The following is a 20,674-nucleotide window of genomic DNA, read 5'->3' as shown; positions in this document are numbered from 1 at the left end:
AACCCTGTATGGTTCTACTTAGCACCTTTTTTTGTAGGAGTGCATCCCTACACATGTAAATATGATATTGGCACTGACCCTGGAACTGACCCTGTATATAGCTTGCTTAATTTCTCGTGTTCTTCTTATTTATATTTCTTGGATGTTTTTGTTCTACCTAACTTTATTTTATAGTACTACTTATATTGATTACTGCACTGTTTGGAAAGAACTTGTAAGAAAGGCATTTAACTGTACTTGTGCATGTGATAATAAAACTTGAAACTTGCAGGCCCCCTCTCATGACCACTTCCTGTGTGCCCCCTCAGAGCCAGGGGCCGGCTGTACCCCTTCATCCGCCAGAAGGTTTAGATGAGGACTGCTACGAGGAGGCTGAGCCCTTTGTTTCAGTCAATCACACCACAGGTATGCTCAACAAGTCATTAAATACATCAGTCTCACTCTCCCTCTCTCTCTCCCCTGTCTCTCTTTCTCTCTCTCTGTCAAGAGCCATTGCCAACAACTTGAGTTACTTTCACAATGGGATACATGTGACTTTGTGCTGTTTCTACAGTCAAATAATGTACTTGAAATATAGCTCAAATATAAACGAAATGTCATCCTCAAACCTTTGAACTTCCACAGTTGTATACTATGTATTTTACTAAAAAAGTAAAAACCCAGCATGTCTCTCTTTTTACAGTGGTATCAAAAAAATAAAATACAGAAATGCATCCCCTGTGTGTATGTGTGTGTGTGTCTGTTTGTGTGTGTGTGTTCATGCGTGTGTGTCCTCCAGACAAAGGTGACTCAGACAGCAGTCACTACGAGTCATACGGGGAGGAAGATGAGGAGGAGTTTGTGAAAGACCGGGCCCACTACATCCAATGGAGTGCCACCCAGCCCTGTCTGCGGCCCACTCCTGAGTCACGCATCTGTGGCTACCTGTGGAGGAAGAAATGGCTGGGCCAATGGACCAAACAGCTCTTTCTCGTCCGCAACAATCTGCTCTTGGTAAGCACATCCCTAAGGACAAAATACATGGTGCAATCACCTGCTGGGTGTCGACGAATGTGTTTCGAACATGTTTCATCCAGGTAGGCTGTAGCTGTTTTAAAGGCATTAACCTCTAAGTAGGCCATAAATTGTTTGTCTTATTTGCCTGTTGCATGTTACTTCCAGTTCTACAAATGTTAGACAAAGTCTTACTGGCAAGAGCAGTGTGTGGGTTCTCCCTTTCTTTTAAGAAAACATGATTCCCATGCACCTGCAACAAGCATACTCAGATGTGATTTTCCTATTTTGAATAACAGTGCTACAAATGTGCCAAGGACCTCTACCCGCTGCTGGAGCTGAACCTGCGGGGCTGCCAAGTGGTGTACAAGTCCAAGCACAACAAGAAGATGCAGCACGAGCTTAAGGTGGTGGCTGGCTCCGACATGGTGGTGATGGGCTTCCAGAGCTGCCAGCAGGTGGAGGAATGGAGGAAGGTTTGGAGGTGTTTATCATTACAGAAAGACAACAAAATATTTAAAAAAGACAGAAATGTACTGTTTGATACAGAAATCAACTGAAGGGGAGCAAAGGGAGGGGTAAGAGGACATGCCTTTTTGGATGGGTAATGCCCATGATTGTCCAAACAGGCATGCCTAGCCCATCTGAAATAAATGGCGTTATTATCAGGTTATTATCAGACTGGGAGAATTTGACAGTTACGGCCGTATTTGGAACTCGGGAGATAAAGGGTATGGCTGTGTAGGCATTAAGGGGCGGATTCCTGGACACAGATTAAGCCTGGTCCTGGACAAAAAAGCAAGATCAATTAAGAATTTCCATAGAAAATTCTGCCCCTAAAGCTTTTGTGTGTGTGTTGTTTTAAATTCTTACTTGTTGTCTGGCTGGTCCCTAGATCATTGAGGAGGTGAGTAGCTCCTCCTACTATGAGCCAGAGTCCCAGAGTTCCTCCTCGTTAGTCAAGTGTGACAGACTGGACTCTTGCAGGGTAAGTAATCTGCCGCCACAAGAATTAAAGCTACTCCGGACCTTAGTTCACATTCAATTAACTTCCTCTCGACTTGACTGAATTAGGTGGCTCAGATTTTCTCTCAATGCAGCCCTTTCATGTGTTGTTTTCCTCACAGTCAAGCACAGTCATTCACACTTCAGACTCTGATGTAGAGAAACTGTCCACGCTGTCCTCTGCTCTCAGCAGTGGGGAAATTAAGGATAAAGGTAAGCACAGGCAATAATGCCGTCCCTCTCAGCCTATCCCCCCGTTTGTCAACATAAACAAATGCCTCTGGTCCGTACAGGACTGGAGCACCCTCTGTTTCAGAAGCTATATATAGCTCCATCTTAAGTTGCTCCGTAGGGACTGATTGCATCACTGAGAACTCTGTGAAGACAGTGTGGTATTGTTTGCCTCGTTTGGTAGTTACTAGAGGTCTACCTTTAAGTCATAACAGGCACGTTGTTGGTGGAACACTGGCTCATTGTGAATGGGAGATTCCTGGGGAATTGATTTGGCACCTTTGGCAGAATTAGAGTCTGGAGGTGAGCCCAACAGGTTAGCAACCCCTCTGAACCCTGTTGGCCAACATAACCAGGAGGAGAGAGAGACACATTTGGTGGTTTTAGGCTGTGTCCAAAGTAGCATACGTTTGACCAGGCCCCATAGGGCTATACTGTATATATAGGGAACAGGGTACCATTTCAGATGCAGCCATATACCCTGCCCAGCTTGTTTGTAGCCCTGATTGTGTAATTAGCTAACTGGGAATAAAAAATGTGATGCTACCTCTTCATGGTGACTTCTTTTCAATGTCCATTGATCTGGGTGTGAACTTCATGACTAGAGAAATTATAATGGCTAACGATGTCCACAAACTGTAAGATACTGTCATCATCTTTGTGCAACAGAGACCAGGTACAAATTGCCCACATATTTTCTTTCTATTGTCAATGTATTCTTTGTCCGGCCTCTGTCTGGTAGCCTGGTCTTAGATCTGTTTGTGCTGTCTTGCCAACTCCTGACCATAAGAGTTGGAAAGACAGTCATTACTAGGGCAGTGGCGGTCATGACATTTTGTCAGCCGGTGATTGTCAAGCAAATGCTCATATCGGTCTTATGTAGCAAAATTTGAAATTGTGTTTTTTACATTGGATAAAAGTAGAGACTCAGAGCTACAAAATGGTATATCATACACTGCATTTGAGGAACAATAGGAAAGTAATTTAGCTTTGAAAGTTGATAAACTTGTAAACTCACTTTTGAGAAAATGGCCTTTCAATCTTTTGGTACTACTATTGGAGAGCCCTTCTTTGTCTACACCCATTCAGCATCGTTCAAACCCTCTTAAGCTTTATCCCCACCCATCTCTTTAAGTGTTGATCCGAGAGTTCTGTACTAACTTGCTAGCTACTTCCAGACATCTAAGTAAGAGAGAACAGCTCACTGATCATTACTCGCCCTAGCAGAGCTGGTTAGGCTGTTATGTTATCCAGAGCGTTGGTGACTGCAACTGTGCTGTCAGATTGTCTGTTCGTAAATTCAGAGCGTTTCGCATTCAGAGTGCACACTGGACGCTCTGGCCAATGAGTAGGGTTGATCCAAACGTTCTGACCACACAACAACAGTCAAGCACCCAAGCTAACTGGCTAACATTGGCTAGTTTGCTAGCTACTTCCAGACAAATAGTTAGAGAACACCCCACTCTGACCATTTTACTTGCCCTAGCAGAGCTAGTTAGGCTGTTTTCATGTTATCCAGAACGTTGGCGACTGTAACTGTACTGCTGGCAACAATTTAATTACGCTTTTTTACCTACGTTTATTGACACCGGCCATGTTCAACGGGTGTTGAATGTTCGTAAATTCATCAGTTATTCTGCACTCTGGCACACTAACCAGTGGCGGCTCCTGAAAAAATTCTCAGGGGGGGCAATTTTTCTGATGATTTAGGTGACCTACACACATTTTAAAAAAGATATGTCCAGCAACAACATGAAGACAGGGGCAGCATATAAGTCAATACCAGAAGCATTTATTGACTGATCTCAAAAGTGTTGGCTTACCAGGGTTGGTGGAGCCCTCAGTTTCATCTTTGCCTCGCAAAGCTAACTCAAACACTCCGCAAAACTTCACACACTGGATTAGCCGGCTGAGGATGTGGCGGTTCTTGCTAATGTCGTAGTAAATATATTTGTTATAGTGAATATGGAATATGATATGTTGAGTAAAATGTTGTGCTAAGATCTATTTAGGTCAGGAGCTGGTTATAAGTTCTGTTCCTATCCAATAACAATGGACAAAAGGGTCCTATCTTGTCAGCCTTGTCAGCAGGTGGCCAAGGACAACACCCACGCCATAGGCCTCTCAGTTCTTCCAACTCACGAGTTCTTGCTCTGAGGACACACACACACACACAAACACACACACACATCATCACTGTTAAACACACACACACACACACACACATCATCACTGTTAAACACACACACACACACACACACACACAAAAATCCCCTCTCTTAGGCTGAACATTTGAAGACAGAGAACCCGACTCAGAGCCAATGCAACAGTGACAGTAGCCTGGAGGGGACCTCGCCCAACTCATCAGGACCAATCAGAAGATCAGAACTACTAGATTCAACCTACTTCATTTATTGCATAAAATGTCTGCACACAATGTTTCGGGGCTCTCTTCAGATAATAATAATAATAATAATAATAATATGCCATTTAGCAGACGCTTTTATCCAAAGCGACTTACAGTCATGCGTGCATACATTTTTGTGTATGGGTGGTCCCGGGGATCGAACCCACTACCTTGGCGTTACAAGCGCCGTGCTCTACCAGCTGAGCTACAGAAAGTGGATACTCATGGATGCGCATCGCAATTGTAAAATGTCAACACAATTGGAGACACCACGTCATTTTTGGAGACATGTTATTGACAGTAAACTATTGTAGATGCGACTGCTAACTAAATAAAACATTTTAGCTGGCTAGCTAATCATCTTAGCTAAATGTGGGGCAAACAATTCAGTTATTTACCGTTAATTCGAGGGATTGGGGTGAAAGAAATCGAGTTACATAGTGATACTTTACGATATACTGTATTGACAATATCGCAATATTTTAGCGCTAGTTGGCTGTACCTGCACCAAAACACCATTATTGTTCCTTCATAGCTTGTTCTCAATCTTTTCACATTGGGAGCCAATTTGTTTTCAGCACTTTTATTTCCATGACTGATCAAAACTCGTTCTCATGGCTTTCTGATCCCTCTGCAACAGACATATGGTGCGCAATAAAATCACAGTATCGAATCGCAATACGTATAGAATCATGAGACTCGCAATGCATATATCTTATCGTGAGGTTCCTGGCAATTCCCAGCCCAAGTTCATTTGCCACAACAAATCTCTTCGCTAGCAAACGCGATGTCTTCTCCAAAACGGCAATGTGTCTCCAGCAATGTTTACTTTTTTGACGTTCTATGGCATCTCCACTTTCCAAGCATATATGACCACATGTAATATTTTGGTAAGTGATGCAAATAGTGAACTATGTAGGGCCAGGATGTAAAATATATGTAGCTCCCTAAGAGTTTGACGAACGGGTCCGTGCACGCGATTCCAGATATCTTTACCTCTGAATAAACTGCCTTTATTATACCATATCCACCCTGTCCAAAGTCTCTACTTGGTCTCAGTTCTCCAGTAAACTTGTGATTATCAACACTAACCTCATCGTTGTGGCGGCGGACAGCTAGCCTGTATCCCTCATCCAGTTGAGTGGCAATGTTATTTTTTCGTTCGTACCAATTTTTGGAAAATCCTCGGGTGTAGGACTTTCCGCCTTTAGTAGAAACCTGTTGAATTATTACATTTGGTCTGGGAGGTCCTAATTGTTTCGTTGCCAATTTATCTTCATTTGTTCGCCGACAAAAAGGAACTTCTTTCAAAGACACAATCGACCGCTATTTTCTTAGTTACGTTCATGGTTACGTTACGTATGACGAAAGCGCGTAAGTGCAAGCCCTCAGACACCCATAGAGATTGTATTGAAAGCTCTGAAATTTGAAAAAAATAGATTTTACATGGGAGTCTATGACAGACTTCTGGGCGATTTTCAACCTGACTGAAATCGCCCCAAAAGGGGGGGGAGCCATTTGAAGCACGACTTTAGCCTGATTGGACATTTAGTGGCAGTGTGGCACTGTGGCAGATCAGAGTCTAGATTACAACACTGATAACTACTGTTGCCGTGATATAATTGATTAGAAAAAATTCCCTTCCTTTTCCCGTTTGGCAGTGCGTCGCCCATATCGCCCTATTGAACAGACCGCCCCTGACACTAACACAAGAGTATTTTGTTAAGACATGTACAATGAACCATAATCTCAAAGCATTACGTTACTACCCTGCATGAATCTACAGGTAGCTAACCAACCAGGTTCAATATTAGCTGGCTAACATTAGGCTATAAATAGTGGCTCTGAGATACAAATTATAAGATCATACACGTAACGTTAGTTAGCGAGCCAGCCAGCTAACGTTAGCTAGCTAATAGTACACTTTAACTTGAAATGAAACAACTTTCTGTCAAAATTAGAAATGTGTAATATCTGAAAATGTAGCTAGCTAGACTATCTTACCCATATACATCATGGTTGGACGCGTCTCCTGTCGGATGCCATGGTTGCCCTTAGTTTGAAGATGTAATCCGGACAGGTGTTTTCTCCATCTCCTTAGCTATCATACTCGAATTCCACTGATTTCAAAACTCGGTCCTCCAGAAAGTGGAGAGCATACACATAACGTTAGCTAGCGAGCCATCCAGCTAATGTTAGCTAGCTCATTTACATTTATGTCATTTAGCAGACGCTCTTATCCAGAGCGACTTACAAATTGGTGCATTCACCTTATTGCCAGTGGGATAACCACTTTACAATATGTATAATTTTTTTTGATGGGGTAAGGGGGGGTAGAAGGATTACTTTATCCTATCCCAGTTATTCCTTAAAGAGGTGGGGTTTCAAGTGTCTCCGGAAGGTGGTGAGTGACTCCGCTGTCCTAGCGTCGTGAGGGAGCTTGTTCCACCATTGGGGTGCCAGAGCAGCAAACAGTTTTGACTGGGCTGAGCGGGAACTGTGCTTCCGCAGAGATAGGGGGGCCAGCAGGCCAGATGTGGATGAACGCAATGTCCTCGTTTGGGTGTAGTGACTGATCAGAGCCTGAAGGTACGGAGGTGCCGTTCCCCTCACAGCTCCGTAGGCAAGCACCATGGTCTTGTAGCAGATGCGAGCCTCAACTGGAAGCCAGTGGAGTGTGCGGAGGAGCGGGGTGACGTGAGAGAACTTGGGAAGGTTGAACACCAGACGGGCTGCGGCATTCTGGATGAGTTGTAGGGGTTTAATGGCACAGGCAGGGAGCCCAGCCAACAGCGAGTTACAGTAATCCAGACGGGAGATGACAAGTGCCTGGATTAGGACCTGTGCCGCTTCCTGTGTAAGGCAGGGTCGTACTCTCCGAATGTTGTAGAGCATGAACCTACAGGATCGGGTTACCGCCTTGATGTTAGCGGAGAACGACAGTGTGTTGTCCAGGGTCACGCCAAGGCTCTTCGCACTCTGGGAGGAGGACACAACGGAGTTGTCAACCGTGATGGCGAGATCATGGAACGGGCAGTCCTTCCCCGGGAGGAAGAGCAGCTCCGTCTTGCCGAGGTTCAGCTGAGGTGGTGATCCGTCATCCACACTGATATGTCTGCCAGACATGCAGAGATGCGGTTCGCCACCTGGTTATCAGAAGGGGGAAAGGAGAAGATTAGTTGTGTGTCGTCTGCGTAGCAATGATAGGAGAGGCCATGTGAGGATATGACAGAGCCAAGTGACTTGGTGTATAGCGAGAATAGGAGAGGGCCTAGAACTGAGCCCTGGGGGACACCAGTGGTGAGAGCACGTGGTGCGGAGACAGATTCTCGCCACGCCGCTTGGTAGGAGCGACCGGTCAGGTAGGACGCAATCCAAGAGTGAGCCGCGCCGGAGATGCCCAACTCGGAGAGGGTGGAGAGCTAACAGTACACTTTAACTTGACATTAGGTTTATGCAGTTTTACTACGCGATACATTACAAAAAAAGCAGCGTTAGACAGGATTACCGAGATATACTGACCAGCTCAAATAGACAGAAGCGTGCTATGTGGCAGACCAATCCAAACTCATCTCTCGGCATGTCCAGCCCACTCATTATCTTAGCCAATGGCTAGTGGGAAGATTGCTGTCTTTTTCTCTGGCTAAACCAACTAGGCTTGTAATTTAACAATTGTATTTGTATTTACAGATGGCATACAAGTTTGTTAATAAAGCACGTGAAAGTTCACATGTTCGAGAAGGCATTTCTGCCAAAAAAACACATTTTGATAACATACGCCTAGTTTCCTGAAATGGGTCACAAATAACTGCCGGTCTCACGGTAATTGACCGTAATTAACATAAACACATTTAGCATCTACTGGCTGCCATGCATAACTTACAAGCCACTGATGCAGACCTTTGGAACATCTACATTTTAAAAAGTATAATAAATCCACGTAATATAGCCTACACCATCACAATAAATCCATTATTTATTTTAGACAAGTCTAAAGAAACATGATATGAAGAAAATGTAGTCTATTTCAGAAGAACATAATGGCATACTCTGAGTTGTCCATATGTGTGGCCCTGATCCGGCTATGCCATATGGCTGTGGGCTACACTAGCTAAATTAGCAGACAAGATTTGCTTAGAATTCCATGGCATTATTTTATAGTATGAAGAATACAATTGAACATAGCTGAATAAAATAAAAATGATATTTTCTCCAAACGATTTGAGGGAATGTGCACATGTTATGTGTTGATGGTTAACAAAGAAACAGGTATGCTTACTGCTTAATTTAGAGTTATTTATGTAACTTTAGTTGTGATACAAATGTTGGGCTATATGTTTAGATTTTTTATACATTCTAAGGCTGCATGATGTGACTCTAATGATGATTTGAAAAAGGTTGCATGAAAGGCATGAGCTCTGCTTTGTTTTTTGCGCAGGCTGTACACACTTTATCAGTCTCTCCTTCACAATTTGACAAGCACTTGATAATACCTCCAATTTCCCGGCTGCATCCCCTTTGTGTGGCCGTAATGCCCCGTAAAAACATCCATGCCTTTTGCGGCAAGTGGTCGTTGTGCCCTTGGGCTGAATATAATTATTATTACAGGTGAAGACAGACATATCGGGGACACAACTGCGCGCGTCCTTATCCAATTCTGAGGCGCATATTGAAGATATTGGAAGAACTGTCCACATTTATTTTTCGTCAGCCAACAAGAAGAGTAGGCCTAACGAACAGCAAAAGCACAAGCCTATGTCACTCTACTAACACCCATAGTAGAATAGTTGATCTATTCTATTCTGTGCGACAAATAAATATTCCAAACATATTCTGGGACAGTTGTGGGATGTGATAGATCCCAAATTAATACAACCCCTAGCATCAAAAAACCTGTTTTAAGCAATGAGCCTGGCGCAACAGATGAGAATGTTTAGCTTAAAATGTTGATAAACTATTAGGTTATTTCTTCACATTATAAGCTCAGCAATGCGCACACGGCAGTAGGCTATAAGCGCGAATGTTCCATTAGCAGGAAAACACCATTCTCAAAAGTGACCACAAATGCGATTATGCATGTAATGCTTTTAATGTAAAGGTGTATTTTTATGGTGAACATTTTCTACCCCAAACTTGAAACTCACGAGCTGCGTATGTATGTATGCCAGTAAGGCTCTACACCCGTTGTCACGCCCTGACTCAGGGGACGTTTATTTGTTGAGTCAGGGGTGTGTATGTTCCGTGTAAGGTATGTTGTTTGTATGCTACCTTGGACTTCACGTTTCGTTTGTTGTTTTGTCGTGTGTTTAGCCGTAAATAAATATGAATGCATATCACGCTGCGCCTTGGTCCTTCTTGTTCGTAAACGATCGTGACAGAAGATCCCAACAAATGAGGACCAAGCAGCGTGTCCAGGAGCAGACAGCCTGGACCTGGGAGGAGATCCTGGACGGGAAGGGATCCTGGACTTGGGAGGAGATTCAGGACGGAATGGATCGCCGTCCTTGGGAGGAGACAGTGGAGGCGCGCTATAGAGAGGAGCAGCGGCAACGCAGAAGGTGCCGGCCGAGGAGGAAGCCCGAAAGACAGCCCCAATAAATAAAAAATTGGGGGCTAAAAGGTTGGTTGGCGGAGCCTAGTGTTAGAGCAGAGCCAATTCCCCGTACTCATGCAAGGAAGCGTGTGACTGGGCAGGCTCCGTGTTATGCGGAGCTACGTACTATACGTCCTGTGCGTCCTGTGCTGGCACCACGCACGTGTCGTGCGAAGATGGGCATTCAGCCAAGACGGGGTGTGCCGGCTTAACGCTCGTGGTCTCCAGTACGCCTCCTCGTTCCCGTATATCCTGCGCCGGTGCTACGTACTGTATCGCCAGTACGCGTGCACAGCCCAGTACGTCCTGTGCTAATGCCTCACACATATTGTGTGGAAGTAGGCATCCAGCCAGGACGGGTTGTGTCAGCTCTCCGCTCCAGACCTCCAGTCCGCCTCCATAGTCCGGTACGGCCCGTTCCTGCTCCCCGCACCAAGCCAGTGGTGCGTGTTCCCAGTCCGGCCCGGCCCGTTCCTGCTCCCCGCACCAAGCCAGTGGTGCGTGTTCCCAGTCCTGCCCGGCCTGTTCCTTTCCCTCGCACCAAGCCAGTGGTGCGCGTCTCCAGCCCGGTCCGGCCTGTTCCTGTCCCTCGCACCAAGCCAGTGGTGCGCGTCGCCAGCCCGGTCCAGCCTGTTCCTGTCCCTCGCACCAAGCCAGTGGTGCGCGTCACCAGCCCGGCCCGGCCTGTTCCTGCCCCTCGCACCAAGCCAGTGGTGCGTGTCGCCAGCCCGGTTCGGCCTGTTCCTGTCCCTCGCACCAAGTCAGTGGTGCGCGTCGCCAGCCCGGTCCGGCCTGTTCCTGCTCCTCGCACCAAGCCAGTGGTGTGTGTGTCCAGTCCGGCACGGCCCGTGCCTGTCCCACCGGTGCCTGGTCCGGCACCGGTCAGCTGCTCCACTCCGGAGCCAGAGCAGTCCGCTCCACCGATGCCTGATCCAGCTCCAGTCAGCGGACTGCTCTGGCTCCGGAATGGAGCAGCTGACCGGTGCCGGACCAGGCACCGGTGGGACAGGCACGGGCCGTGCCGGACTGGGAGCGGAGTCTGTGCAGTTCGATCCACCATCGTCGGGTCCAGCTCCAGTCAGCGGTTCCAGTCCAGACCCAGACGTCAGCCCCTCTCCAGGTTCGGGGTCTCCCACACCAGGGTCCAGACAGGGCTTGGTACTTCGTGGGAGGAAGGAGAGGGGAAGCAGCGCGCCGAGGTCCAGACCAAACCAGGGGCGCAACAGGGAGGTGGAGAGAAAGTGGTGGTCACGCCCGGAGCCGGATGCGGAATGCCCACCCGGCCCCTACCCTGTATTGTTTATGTGGCGCGGTCGGAGTCCGCACCTTTGGGGGGGGTACTGTCACGCCCTGACTCAGGGGACGTTTATTTGTTGAGTCAGGGTGTGTATGTTCTGTGTAAGGTATGTTGTTTGTATGCTACCTTGGACTTCACGTTTCGTTTGTTGTTTTGTCGTGTGTTTAGCCGTAAATAAATATGAATGCATATCACGCTGCGCCTTGGTCCTTCTCGTTCGTAAACGATCGTGACACCCGTTGTAAAGCGGATTAGTGTGTTTCATTGTAATAAGTTATCTGGCCACTTTAGTTGTGATACAAACCTTATCAAAACATATAGGCCTATGTGCTAGGCTACATGAGGTGTGTGACTATGATTTGAAAAACTCGCAAAAAAAAGCATGTGCTGTTTGCCTTAAGCTGGGCGTCATTCACAAGTTATAATATATCATTCACAAATGATAGGCTAATATTGTCACCCATCACAATATTTTTGATTTAATCTTGTCTTTACATATACTAAATAATATATGTGTGAAATTTTGTTTGATTTAGAACGGACCATTATCATGCATCTGTCTCGAAACGGGCAGCAGAAAAAAATAAATGTCATCTATGCAGTTAAATAGCGAATGGAGGATGCTTTTCCCATGGTTCATTTTCATGCCAGCCACGTAGGCTATACTCCTGTTTTAAACAGAAGCAATGTGCTTAATATTAGGAAAGTTGAGAAATAAATATAGTAGGCCTAGCCTATAGAAAGCTGATGGGATCCTTCTCTTTTTAATAGAGGCCATCACTCTGTTTTCTCACGCAATTGCACAGCCTATAGAAATGTTGCGCAACATGAGCTCATGGGCTCTCATGAAGTGTTTGATTTTCGATTACATTCGTATTGATATCAGAGTGATTAGAGGGACAATAGAGTGCGGAGTACCAGGCAGTTAGTAAGTTTGGTAGGCTACTAATGACCATCAGCAGCATCAGAGCTTGGAGAAGCCTAATTACCCTGACTAAACAGTCACGTGGAATTTGACTGCCATCATGACTCGTGACCGCCGGTATGGCGGTAATACGGTCACCGTAACAGCCCTAGTCATGACCATAGTAGTTAGTGCAAGACCAGGCTATCTCATCTATCTCAAGGCTCTCATGCCCTTTGACCCCGTTTCCTGTTTGGGCTGCAGGGTTTCTAAACGTGCTGATGAACTGCCAGTGGCAGAGCCTGTGGTGTCAGGTGGAGGGCGGGGTGCTGAAGATGTTCCGAGACAAGGGCTGTGAGGAGAGCCCCCAGTACACGGTGCCACTGAGAGGCTGCCAGGTTAGACCGGACTCCGACACGCCTCAGGCCTACCGCATCACCGTGGTCCAACACGGAGACCAGGTGGCAGTACTGGAGGTAAGAGCTTCGGGGAGAAGTTCCCCCTAGGTGCATATCTAGGATCAGCTTCCCCTCCCCCAATCGTAACCTTACAATTATTGGGGGAAATCCAAAACTGACCCAAGATCAGTATCTAGGGGAAACTTCAACCTACTCCCTGGTAAAAATATGAGGAACATGGTGGATATTCAGCTGGGGCTTTTGGTGTTGTAAAGGGGGTCAGGGATAGTTCATGGATCACTATGAGTTTAGTCACTTAACGTCAGTGTGGTTCAATTAGATCATGGTGGAAAGTCATTCAACACTCTTACATAAAAAAAAAGAGAAACTTGCTATATATACGTGATCACTACCAAAAGCGACCCAATTATTTCCTACAGGTTCATTTTAAATATAAAATAAGTCAAAACCCAAAAAAGGAGCTGTGCAGGATAAAATAGCACCAAATTATTCCTGGAACAGTGCATGGAGTGTTGTTGAAGCTCTCCTTCTTCTTTCTCTGTCTACCTCGTTCTCTTTATCTCTTTCTCACACAACCACTCTCTTGCTCTGTTCATCCATGTCTTTGTTCCAGGCCGGCTGTGCAGATGAGAAAGAGCAGTGGGTGCAGCTCCTGCAGGACGGGAGTGTAAGTCAGGGTCAGACTGACTCTCTGTACCACCATGACATCACCTCAAAATCTGCTGGCGACCTGAGGTAATAAATGTTTATGGTGATCACTTGATCCTTTACTATGTGTCTGATTTAGAGGTCTTCTCGGGTTCAAAAAGTTGGCCCGGACCCGATATTTCATTTTTAAGGGGGACCCAGACACGAATGGACCCGAGAACAATCAGACCTGAACATGGATGGACCCAACAACAACCAGACCTAGACCTGTAGGCCCTTACCAGAACGGATCCGATATTTCTTTTTTAGACCCGAGTGACAAAAAAATGTTTATCGACCAAGTTGCTCTTCTGGTTAACGAATAGGTCTTTATATGTTGGCTAGGCCTTCTATAAGTCAATAAATTCACCGTAGTAGCGTAAAATAAATATGCTGCATACTATTCTGAGTCGTTGTCGGGTCCATTCAGGTCCACTCGGGTCTATCAGCCGTAGTTGCATAGACCCGAGACCGGATGACAATCAAACAGGATCCGACCGGACCCGAGGGAAAAGTTCGAATTTTGGACCCGGGTCAGGTCTCTGGTATTTCGGGTTCAGTCGGACCCGTGAAGACCTTTAGTGTGATTATCTACTATGAAAATCTACAGAACAGGGTCAATATCTACAAAGTGTCTCTGAGTAGGATTGCTGATCTAAAATCAGATTTGATAGATTATATAGACAAATCCTAGATCAGTACTCCTACTCTAAGACACGTTGTGAATACAGGCCCTGAACTATGTTTTAAAATGCATACGGTCACTTGGTTAACATTTTTTTCCTACCATCAGTGGTTTAAAGGAACTAAGGTTCCCGACCTCAAACATGTACATCGACGACCCCTTTCACCAGCTCTATGGAAGTGGCAACTCGCAACCCATCTACTCCAACACAGCTATACTGGAGCACATGGTACGCCCATTCTGGGGGGGGCAAACATGAGCTGTACATGAGTTGTATAGCGAGATTTTAGAAGGATGTTCCGACTTCACTCCTTTGCTACTGTTTTCTTGGGATCTGTGAGACTAAGGCTGGGATTCTAACCAATGCAGATTCATGGACTTCTAAAGGCGACTCATGTTTGAGCTGACATCCATGTCGTGTACGGCGAATACAATCACCAGGAATGTCCGTAAAATTGCCTTTAAAAGTCTATCACAGTGCGCAGGTAGTTAATCTGAGTTGGTTTGAATCCCTGCCTAATACACCGTACAGCATTGTGTGTCCAGGGTTTCGAGAGACTTTGACTTATTGTACCGTCAGGCTTGAATAAGGACATGGTCAGGTGATAGTCAGAAGCGTACATTTCTTTTTTTAATAAACTGTAAAAATAAACTGTAAACAGAAAACAGTACAAAGAAGTCAGTGTGATATTTCAATAGATTTCCTTTGTTTTGCTCTCATCAGTTCCAGAATTCCCAAAAAGTTGCCAGGGGAGAGTCGGTGTTATCTAAGGATTCAGTCAACTACAGCAACACTGAAATCTTTAACAACCACAGTGAGTTGGATTCGACTTTAAAGTAAAACAATTCTACTACATCTAGCTTGAATTAGAAAAATTTCTACATAATTGTATGTTATTATAGATTCTCTGCACAGCATTTACCACCATCATCCAATAGCTTTGTTGCGTTGCAGTTGCATGCTGTTGCATCAATGTAAAACACTACACAGACACAAAGGCATAGTGCTTTATAGTGGTGGGAACCCTGTTACTCTGGTCTCTACCCCACTGTTTTTGAGGAGTTTAGATACAGTATTAAACTTTGGGACTACTTCATGTAATGCCCCCAAGCTTTGGGTTATTTAAGAGCTGAGGGCTGAAGATAGAGTCTGATCCCAGATCTGTTTGTGCTATCATGCCAAACATGAAAATGAGTGATAAGGTAGCACAAACAGATCTGGGACCAGGCTACTGAAAATATGGAACACAGTTGAAAAGAGTGTGCAGGCCAGGAGGGCATGTAAGGCCACGGTTCCTCCAGCTCTTACTCACTATTAAGCAGTGAGCTATGATTCTTTCTCGGAGTTGTGGAGGGAAATACGCCTATGTGCTCTGAATTTGAAGAGCATTGGTTATCTGTCGTTTCTGGTGGTTTGGTCATGGCAGTGGGATCTAGCCTTTTTTCAGAATGTCAGTATAAGGGCCTCTTAATAACACAGGATATCATATTTTCCTGTCAACAAAACTAATTTGAGTCTTTGGAACAGAGTTGAGTTCCATCTTTCAATTTCAAATTGATGCTATTGCTATTACAATATTACTTTTTTCATTAAATGTTAGTGTTTATTTATTTTTTACAAGTATTTAATGTAGGTATTTACTGCAGATTTGTGACAGTGACTGCTCTTTAACAGGTAGTCAATTGTGTGAGGTGGAGCTGGGGGTTCAGAAACTGGACTTGACCGGGAAGAGGTGGTTGCAGCTGAGAGCCGGATCAGAGATGAACCTCATCACTGCAGGGAAGACAACCAAACGCACCTGCTTCAGACGGTCTCTGGCTTTCTGTACAGAACGGGCACAGGTAAGGCCATTGTACGCTGCCACCCACAACCATTTTATGCCATCCATAGAATTCTCATCCCTGAAAATATCCAGGGCACATATACATAAAGTGGCTCAGAGTAGAAGTGCTGATCTATGATCCGGTCCCCCATGTCCATATAATCATATTCATGATGCTCTAAAATGCTAAACTGATCTTAGATCAGCACTCCTTCTCTGAGAAGCTTTATAAATATGGGTTCAGATAGCCTACAGTGAAGTTTTGCGGCACAATGCTGTCACTTGCTGTTTGGAATGCTAGTGTGTTATGCTAGTGTGTTGTACTGAAACTACAAATTGATTCATAGTGTGACATGGGTAGGCCAAACAGAATTTGTCAAATTCCTAAGGTGACTCATTAATAAATCAAGGAAAAAACATCAAAAAGGAAATGTTTAATCTTCTCTCCAGTTTAAGGTTGGACACATTTTCTTCCTTTATTCCTTTCTTGTCTAACAAAATGTATGTGTAACTTGCCTTGATTCCTGTCGTTAGTACAGATGCCTGTGTGTTGAGAAGCAATTAGCCTACAGTACACATACATAGTAGTCCTTCCCAGTCTTTAGATACAATGACCAGAGGAGCCAGTTCAAAGATGAGGCCCTTGATATCATTAGCCAAAAATAACCTCTTCTTGTAGAACTTGAAAGGGTTCTTGGGCCGACCAAAGTTGCTTGACACATTATAAACTCTCCTTACCAGTACGAGTTTGTGTTTTATCTCCTTTTGGCTGGGTCACTGTGACATTGTGGTGAAGTTGGAGCTCCTGACAGCATGGGTCTTCTCTAAGGTCTGTACTCATTTAATAGGCCTTGTCTCAACAGGGTGGGTTCTTCACTCCGCTATTGCGACGGACCGCCTCCGCTAAAAACTCATTGAAAAGAGCCCCTTCCGCCCTATTTATTGAGCATGGCAAGGTGTTTCAGAGAAAGAAGGTAAGCTTTATCCTAAATATGGTCTGATAATCTGATAAGAGCAATCTATTCTGAACATCACTCTGCTCCATTGAGACAACCATATCAAGACAATTTAATGGAGGAATGTAAGTCAAATTGCTAAATATAATTGTTAAATTTAATGTACCATGTGTTCTCTTTGTTTGTATTTTGTAGGATTGGGAGACAAAGGCCTTTACTTGATACTGGTCCTTCTGGTAACCATTACCTTGTACTGTACACATTCCCTGACTTATATTAGTATATGAAGAGTTTCATTCCCAAACGTTATCCTGTAAATCCATTTTCAGATATGTTGGTAAATGAGCTTTTATTGTTTAAAGAAATTATGTAAGCGATTGGTTTGTTTTTTCACTATCTAATCATGGCATGGTTGTTCATTGACAGAAATGTATTTGTTTAAAATCTATCACTTGATGGTTTCATTTCAGAGAGACAAATAATCATGTTTTTTTGCTAAATGCTACTGTATATATCTTCCTCACTCTCAGAGAAATAAGTATTAATGCTAGGTTTACACAGTGAAATTTAACAAATAACTACATTTTTTATAAAGAACGGTACAAATTATACATTTGTGACATCAATATGATTATTTTGTTTACAAATAATATTCATTACAGTAATATGAGATCTGTGTGTAAATCATTTACATTTTACATTTGAGTCATTTAGCAGATGTTCTTATCCAGTGCATTGATCTTAAGATAGCTAGGTGAGACAACCACATTTCACAGAGAAATATACAGGACACGAACATTCCATTCCAGCTAAAGGATGGATATATAGCATCTTTAAAAAAAATACAAATAATTCATACACATCTAAAATCTATGAATAAAAAATCTGAGAACAGTAATATTTTACACACACATGACGGTACCCATAAGCAATAATTTCTGATGAAAAAACACAAATGTGAAAAATGTGTGGATAGAGCGTTTTGGAAATAAACTCTTAATATATTGCACTGAACATATTATTACTGTGCATGTGGATCATGCACCATGTTTTGTATTTTATTTTGTTTTTGGGGAGTACTTTTTAATTGAATACATCACTTGTTTGTGGTCTTTCCCTGTTTTCCTCTTTTCTACCAAACATTTTTGTCATCAGAAATGTTATCTGTCCTGATGATAATACAGTAACATTATATCTGCCGAATCCCAAATGGCACCATACTCCCTATTTTGTGCACTACTTTTAAACCAAGGCCCTTAGAGGTCTAGTAAAAAGTGCTGCACTTTACAGTTGAAGTCGAAAGTTTACATACACTTAGGTTGGACACATTAAAACTCGTTTTTCAACCACTCCACAAATTCCTTGTTAACAAACTATAGTTTTGTCATGTCAGTTAGGACATCTACTTTGTGCATGACACAAGTAGTTTTTCCAACAATTGTTTACAGACAAATTATTTCACTTATAATTCACTGTATCACAATTCTAGTAGGTCAGAAGTTTACATACACTAAGTTCAGAGTGCCTTTAAACAGCTTGGAAAATTCCAGTAAATGATGTCATGGCTTCAGAAGGTTCTGATAGGCTAATTGACATAATTAGAGTCAATTGGAGGTGTACCTGTGGCTGTATTTCAAGGCCTACTTTCAAACTCAGTGCCTCTTTGCTTGACATCATGGCAAAATCAAAAGAAATCAGCCAAGACCTCAGAAAAAAAATTGTAGACCTCCACAACTCTAGTTAATCCTTGGGAGCAATTTCCAAATGCCTGAAGGTACCACGTTCATCTGTACAAACAATAGTACACAAGTATAAACATCATGGGACCACGCAGCCATCATACCGCTCAGGAAGGAGACGCGTTCTGTCTCCTAGAGATGAACGTACTTTGGTGCGAAAAGTGCAAATCAATCCCAGAACAACAGCAAAGGACCTTGTGAAGATGCTGGAGGAAACAGGTACAAAAGTATCTATATCCACAGTAAAACGAGTCCTATATCGAGATAACCTGAAAGGCCGCTCAGCAAGGAAGAAGCCACTGCTCCAAAACCGCCATTACAAAAGCTTTTATTTCTTTCATCACATCCCCAGTGGGTCAGAAGTTTACGTACACTCAATTAGTATTTGGTAGCATTGCCTTTAATTTGTTTAACTTGGGTCAAACATTTCGGGTAGCCTTCCACAAGCTTCCCACAATAAGTTGGGAGAATTTTGGCCCATTCCTCCTGACAGAGCTGGTCTAACTGAGTCAGGTTTGAAGGCCTCCTTGCTCACACACTCTTTTTCAGTTCTGCCCACATATTTTCTATAGGATTGAGGTCAGGGCTTTGTGATGGCCACTCCAATACCTTGACTTTGCTGTCCTTAAGCCATTTTGCCACAACTTTGGAAGTATGCTTGTGGTCATTGTCCATTGGAAAGACTCATTTGCGACCAAGCTTTAACTGCCTGAATGATATCTTGAGATGTTGCTTCAATATATCCACATAATTTTCCTTCCTCAAGATGCTATCTATTTTGTGAAGTGCACCAGTCCCTCCTGCAGCAAAGCACCCCCACAGCATGATGCTGCCAACACCGTTCTTCACGGTTGGGATGGTGTTCTTTGGCTTGCAAGCAACCCCCTTTTTCCTCCAAACATAACAATGGTCATTATAGCCAAACAGTTCTATTTTTGTTTCATCAGACCAGAGGACATTTCTCCAAAAAGTACGATCTTTGTCCCCATGTGCAGTTGCAAACCATAGTCTGGCTTTTTTATGGCGGTTTTTTAGCAGTGGCTTCTTCCTTGCTGAGTGGCCTTTCAGGTTATGTCGATATAGGACTCGTTTTACTGTGAATATAGATACTTTTGTACCTGTTTCCTCCAGCATCTTCACAAGGTCCTTTGCTGTTGTTCTGGGATTGATTTGCACTTTTCGCACCAAAGTACATTAATCTGTAGGAGACAGAACTCGTCTCCTTCCTGAGGTGTATGACGGCTGCGTGGTCCCATGGTGTTTATACTTGTGTACTATTGTTTGTAGAGATGAATATGGTACCTTCAGGCGTTTGGAAATTGCTCCTAAGGATGAACCAGACTTGTGGAGGTCTACAATTGTTTTTCTGAGGTCTTGGCTGATTTCTTTTGATTTTCCCATGATGTCGAGCAAAGAGGCACTGAGCTTGAAGGTAGGCCTTGAAAAACATCCACAGGTACACCTCCAATTGACTCAAAGGATGTCAATTAGCCTATCAGAAGCTTCTAAAGCCATGACATCATTTTCTCGAATTTTCCAAGCTGTTTAAAGGCACAGTCAAGTTAGTGTATGTAAACTTCTGACCCACTGGAATTGTGATACAGTGAATTATAAGTGAAATAATCTGTCTGTAAACAATTGTTGGAAATATTACTTGTGTCATGCACAAAGTAGATGTCCTAACCGGCTTGCCAAAACTATAGTTTGTTAACAATTTGTGGAGTGGTTGAAAAACGACTTTTAATGACTCCAACCTAATTGTATGTAAACTTCTGACCCACTGGGAATGTGATGAAAGAAATAAAAGCCGAAATAAATCATTCTCTCTACTATTATTCTGAAATTTCACATTCTTAAAATAAAGTGGTGATCCTAACTGACCTAAGACAGGGAATTATTACTAGGATTAAATGTCAGGAATTTTGAAAAACTGAG

At 43.8% G+C, this 20,674-nt stretch overlaps 1 protein-coding gene across 1 annotated transcript in view; it reads left to right on the top strand.

Moving 5' to 3' along the window:
* The window catches only part of LOC311145005 (actin filament-associated protein 1-like 2), a gene marked incomplete at its 5' end in the record, with an annotated part of 78,281 nt that extends 60,260 nt beyond the window's left edge, over positions 1-18,021 (top strand). The window contains 12 exons of the mRNA XM_084181218.1: positions 309-405; positions 779-993; positions 1,293-1,469; positions 1,889-1,981; positions 2,121-2,211; positions 12,695-12,906; positions 13,463-13,584; positions 14,330-14,450; positions 14,946-15,036; positions 15,897-16,063; positions 16,908-17,018; positions 17,196-18,021. Coding sequence (XP_084037344.1) covers positions 309-405; positions 779-993; positions 1,293-1,469; positions 1,889-1,981; positions 2,121-2,211; positions 12,695-12,906; positions 13,463-13,584; positions 14,330-14,450; positions 14,946-15,036; positions 15,897-16,063; positions 16,908-17,018; positions 17,196-17,222 — 1,524 coding nt within the window. The 3' untranslated portion in view covers positions 17,223-18,021. The remainder of the gene's footprint in view (positions 1-308; positions 406-778; positions 994-1,292; positions 1,470-1,888; positions 1,982-2,120; positions 2,212-12,694; positions 12,907-13,462; positions 13,585-14,329; positions 14,451-14,945; positions 15,037-15,896; positions 16,064-16,907; positions 17,019-17,195) is intronic.
* Between the last annotated feature and the right edge of the window lie 2,653 nt (positions 18,022-20,674).

The sequence above is a fragment of the Coregonus lavaretus genome (assembly GCF_964263955.1).
Source record: "Coregonus lavaretus genome assembly, chromosome: 17".
Taxonomy (NCBI): domain Eukaryota; kingdom Metazoa; phylum Chordata; class Actinopteri; order Salmoniformes; family Salmonidae; genus Coregonus; species Coregonus lavaretus.
The sequence above is the reverse complement of the archived record's forward strand: the minus strand, read 5'-3'. Positions and strand labels throughout refer to the sequence as shown.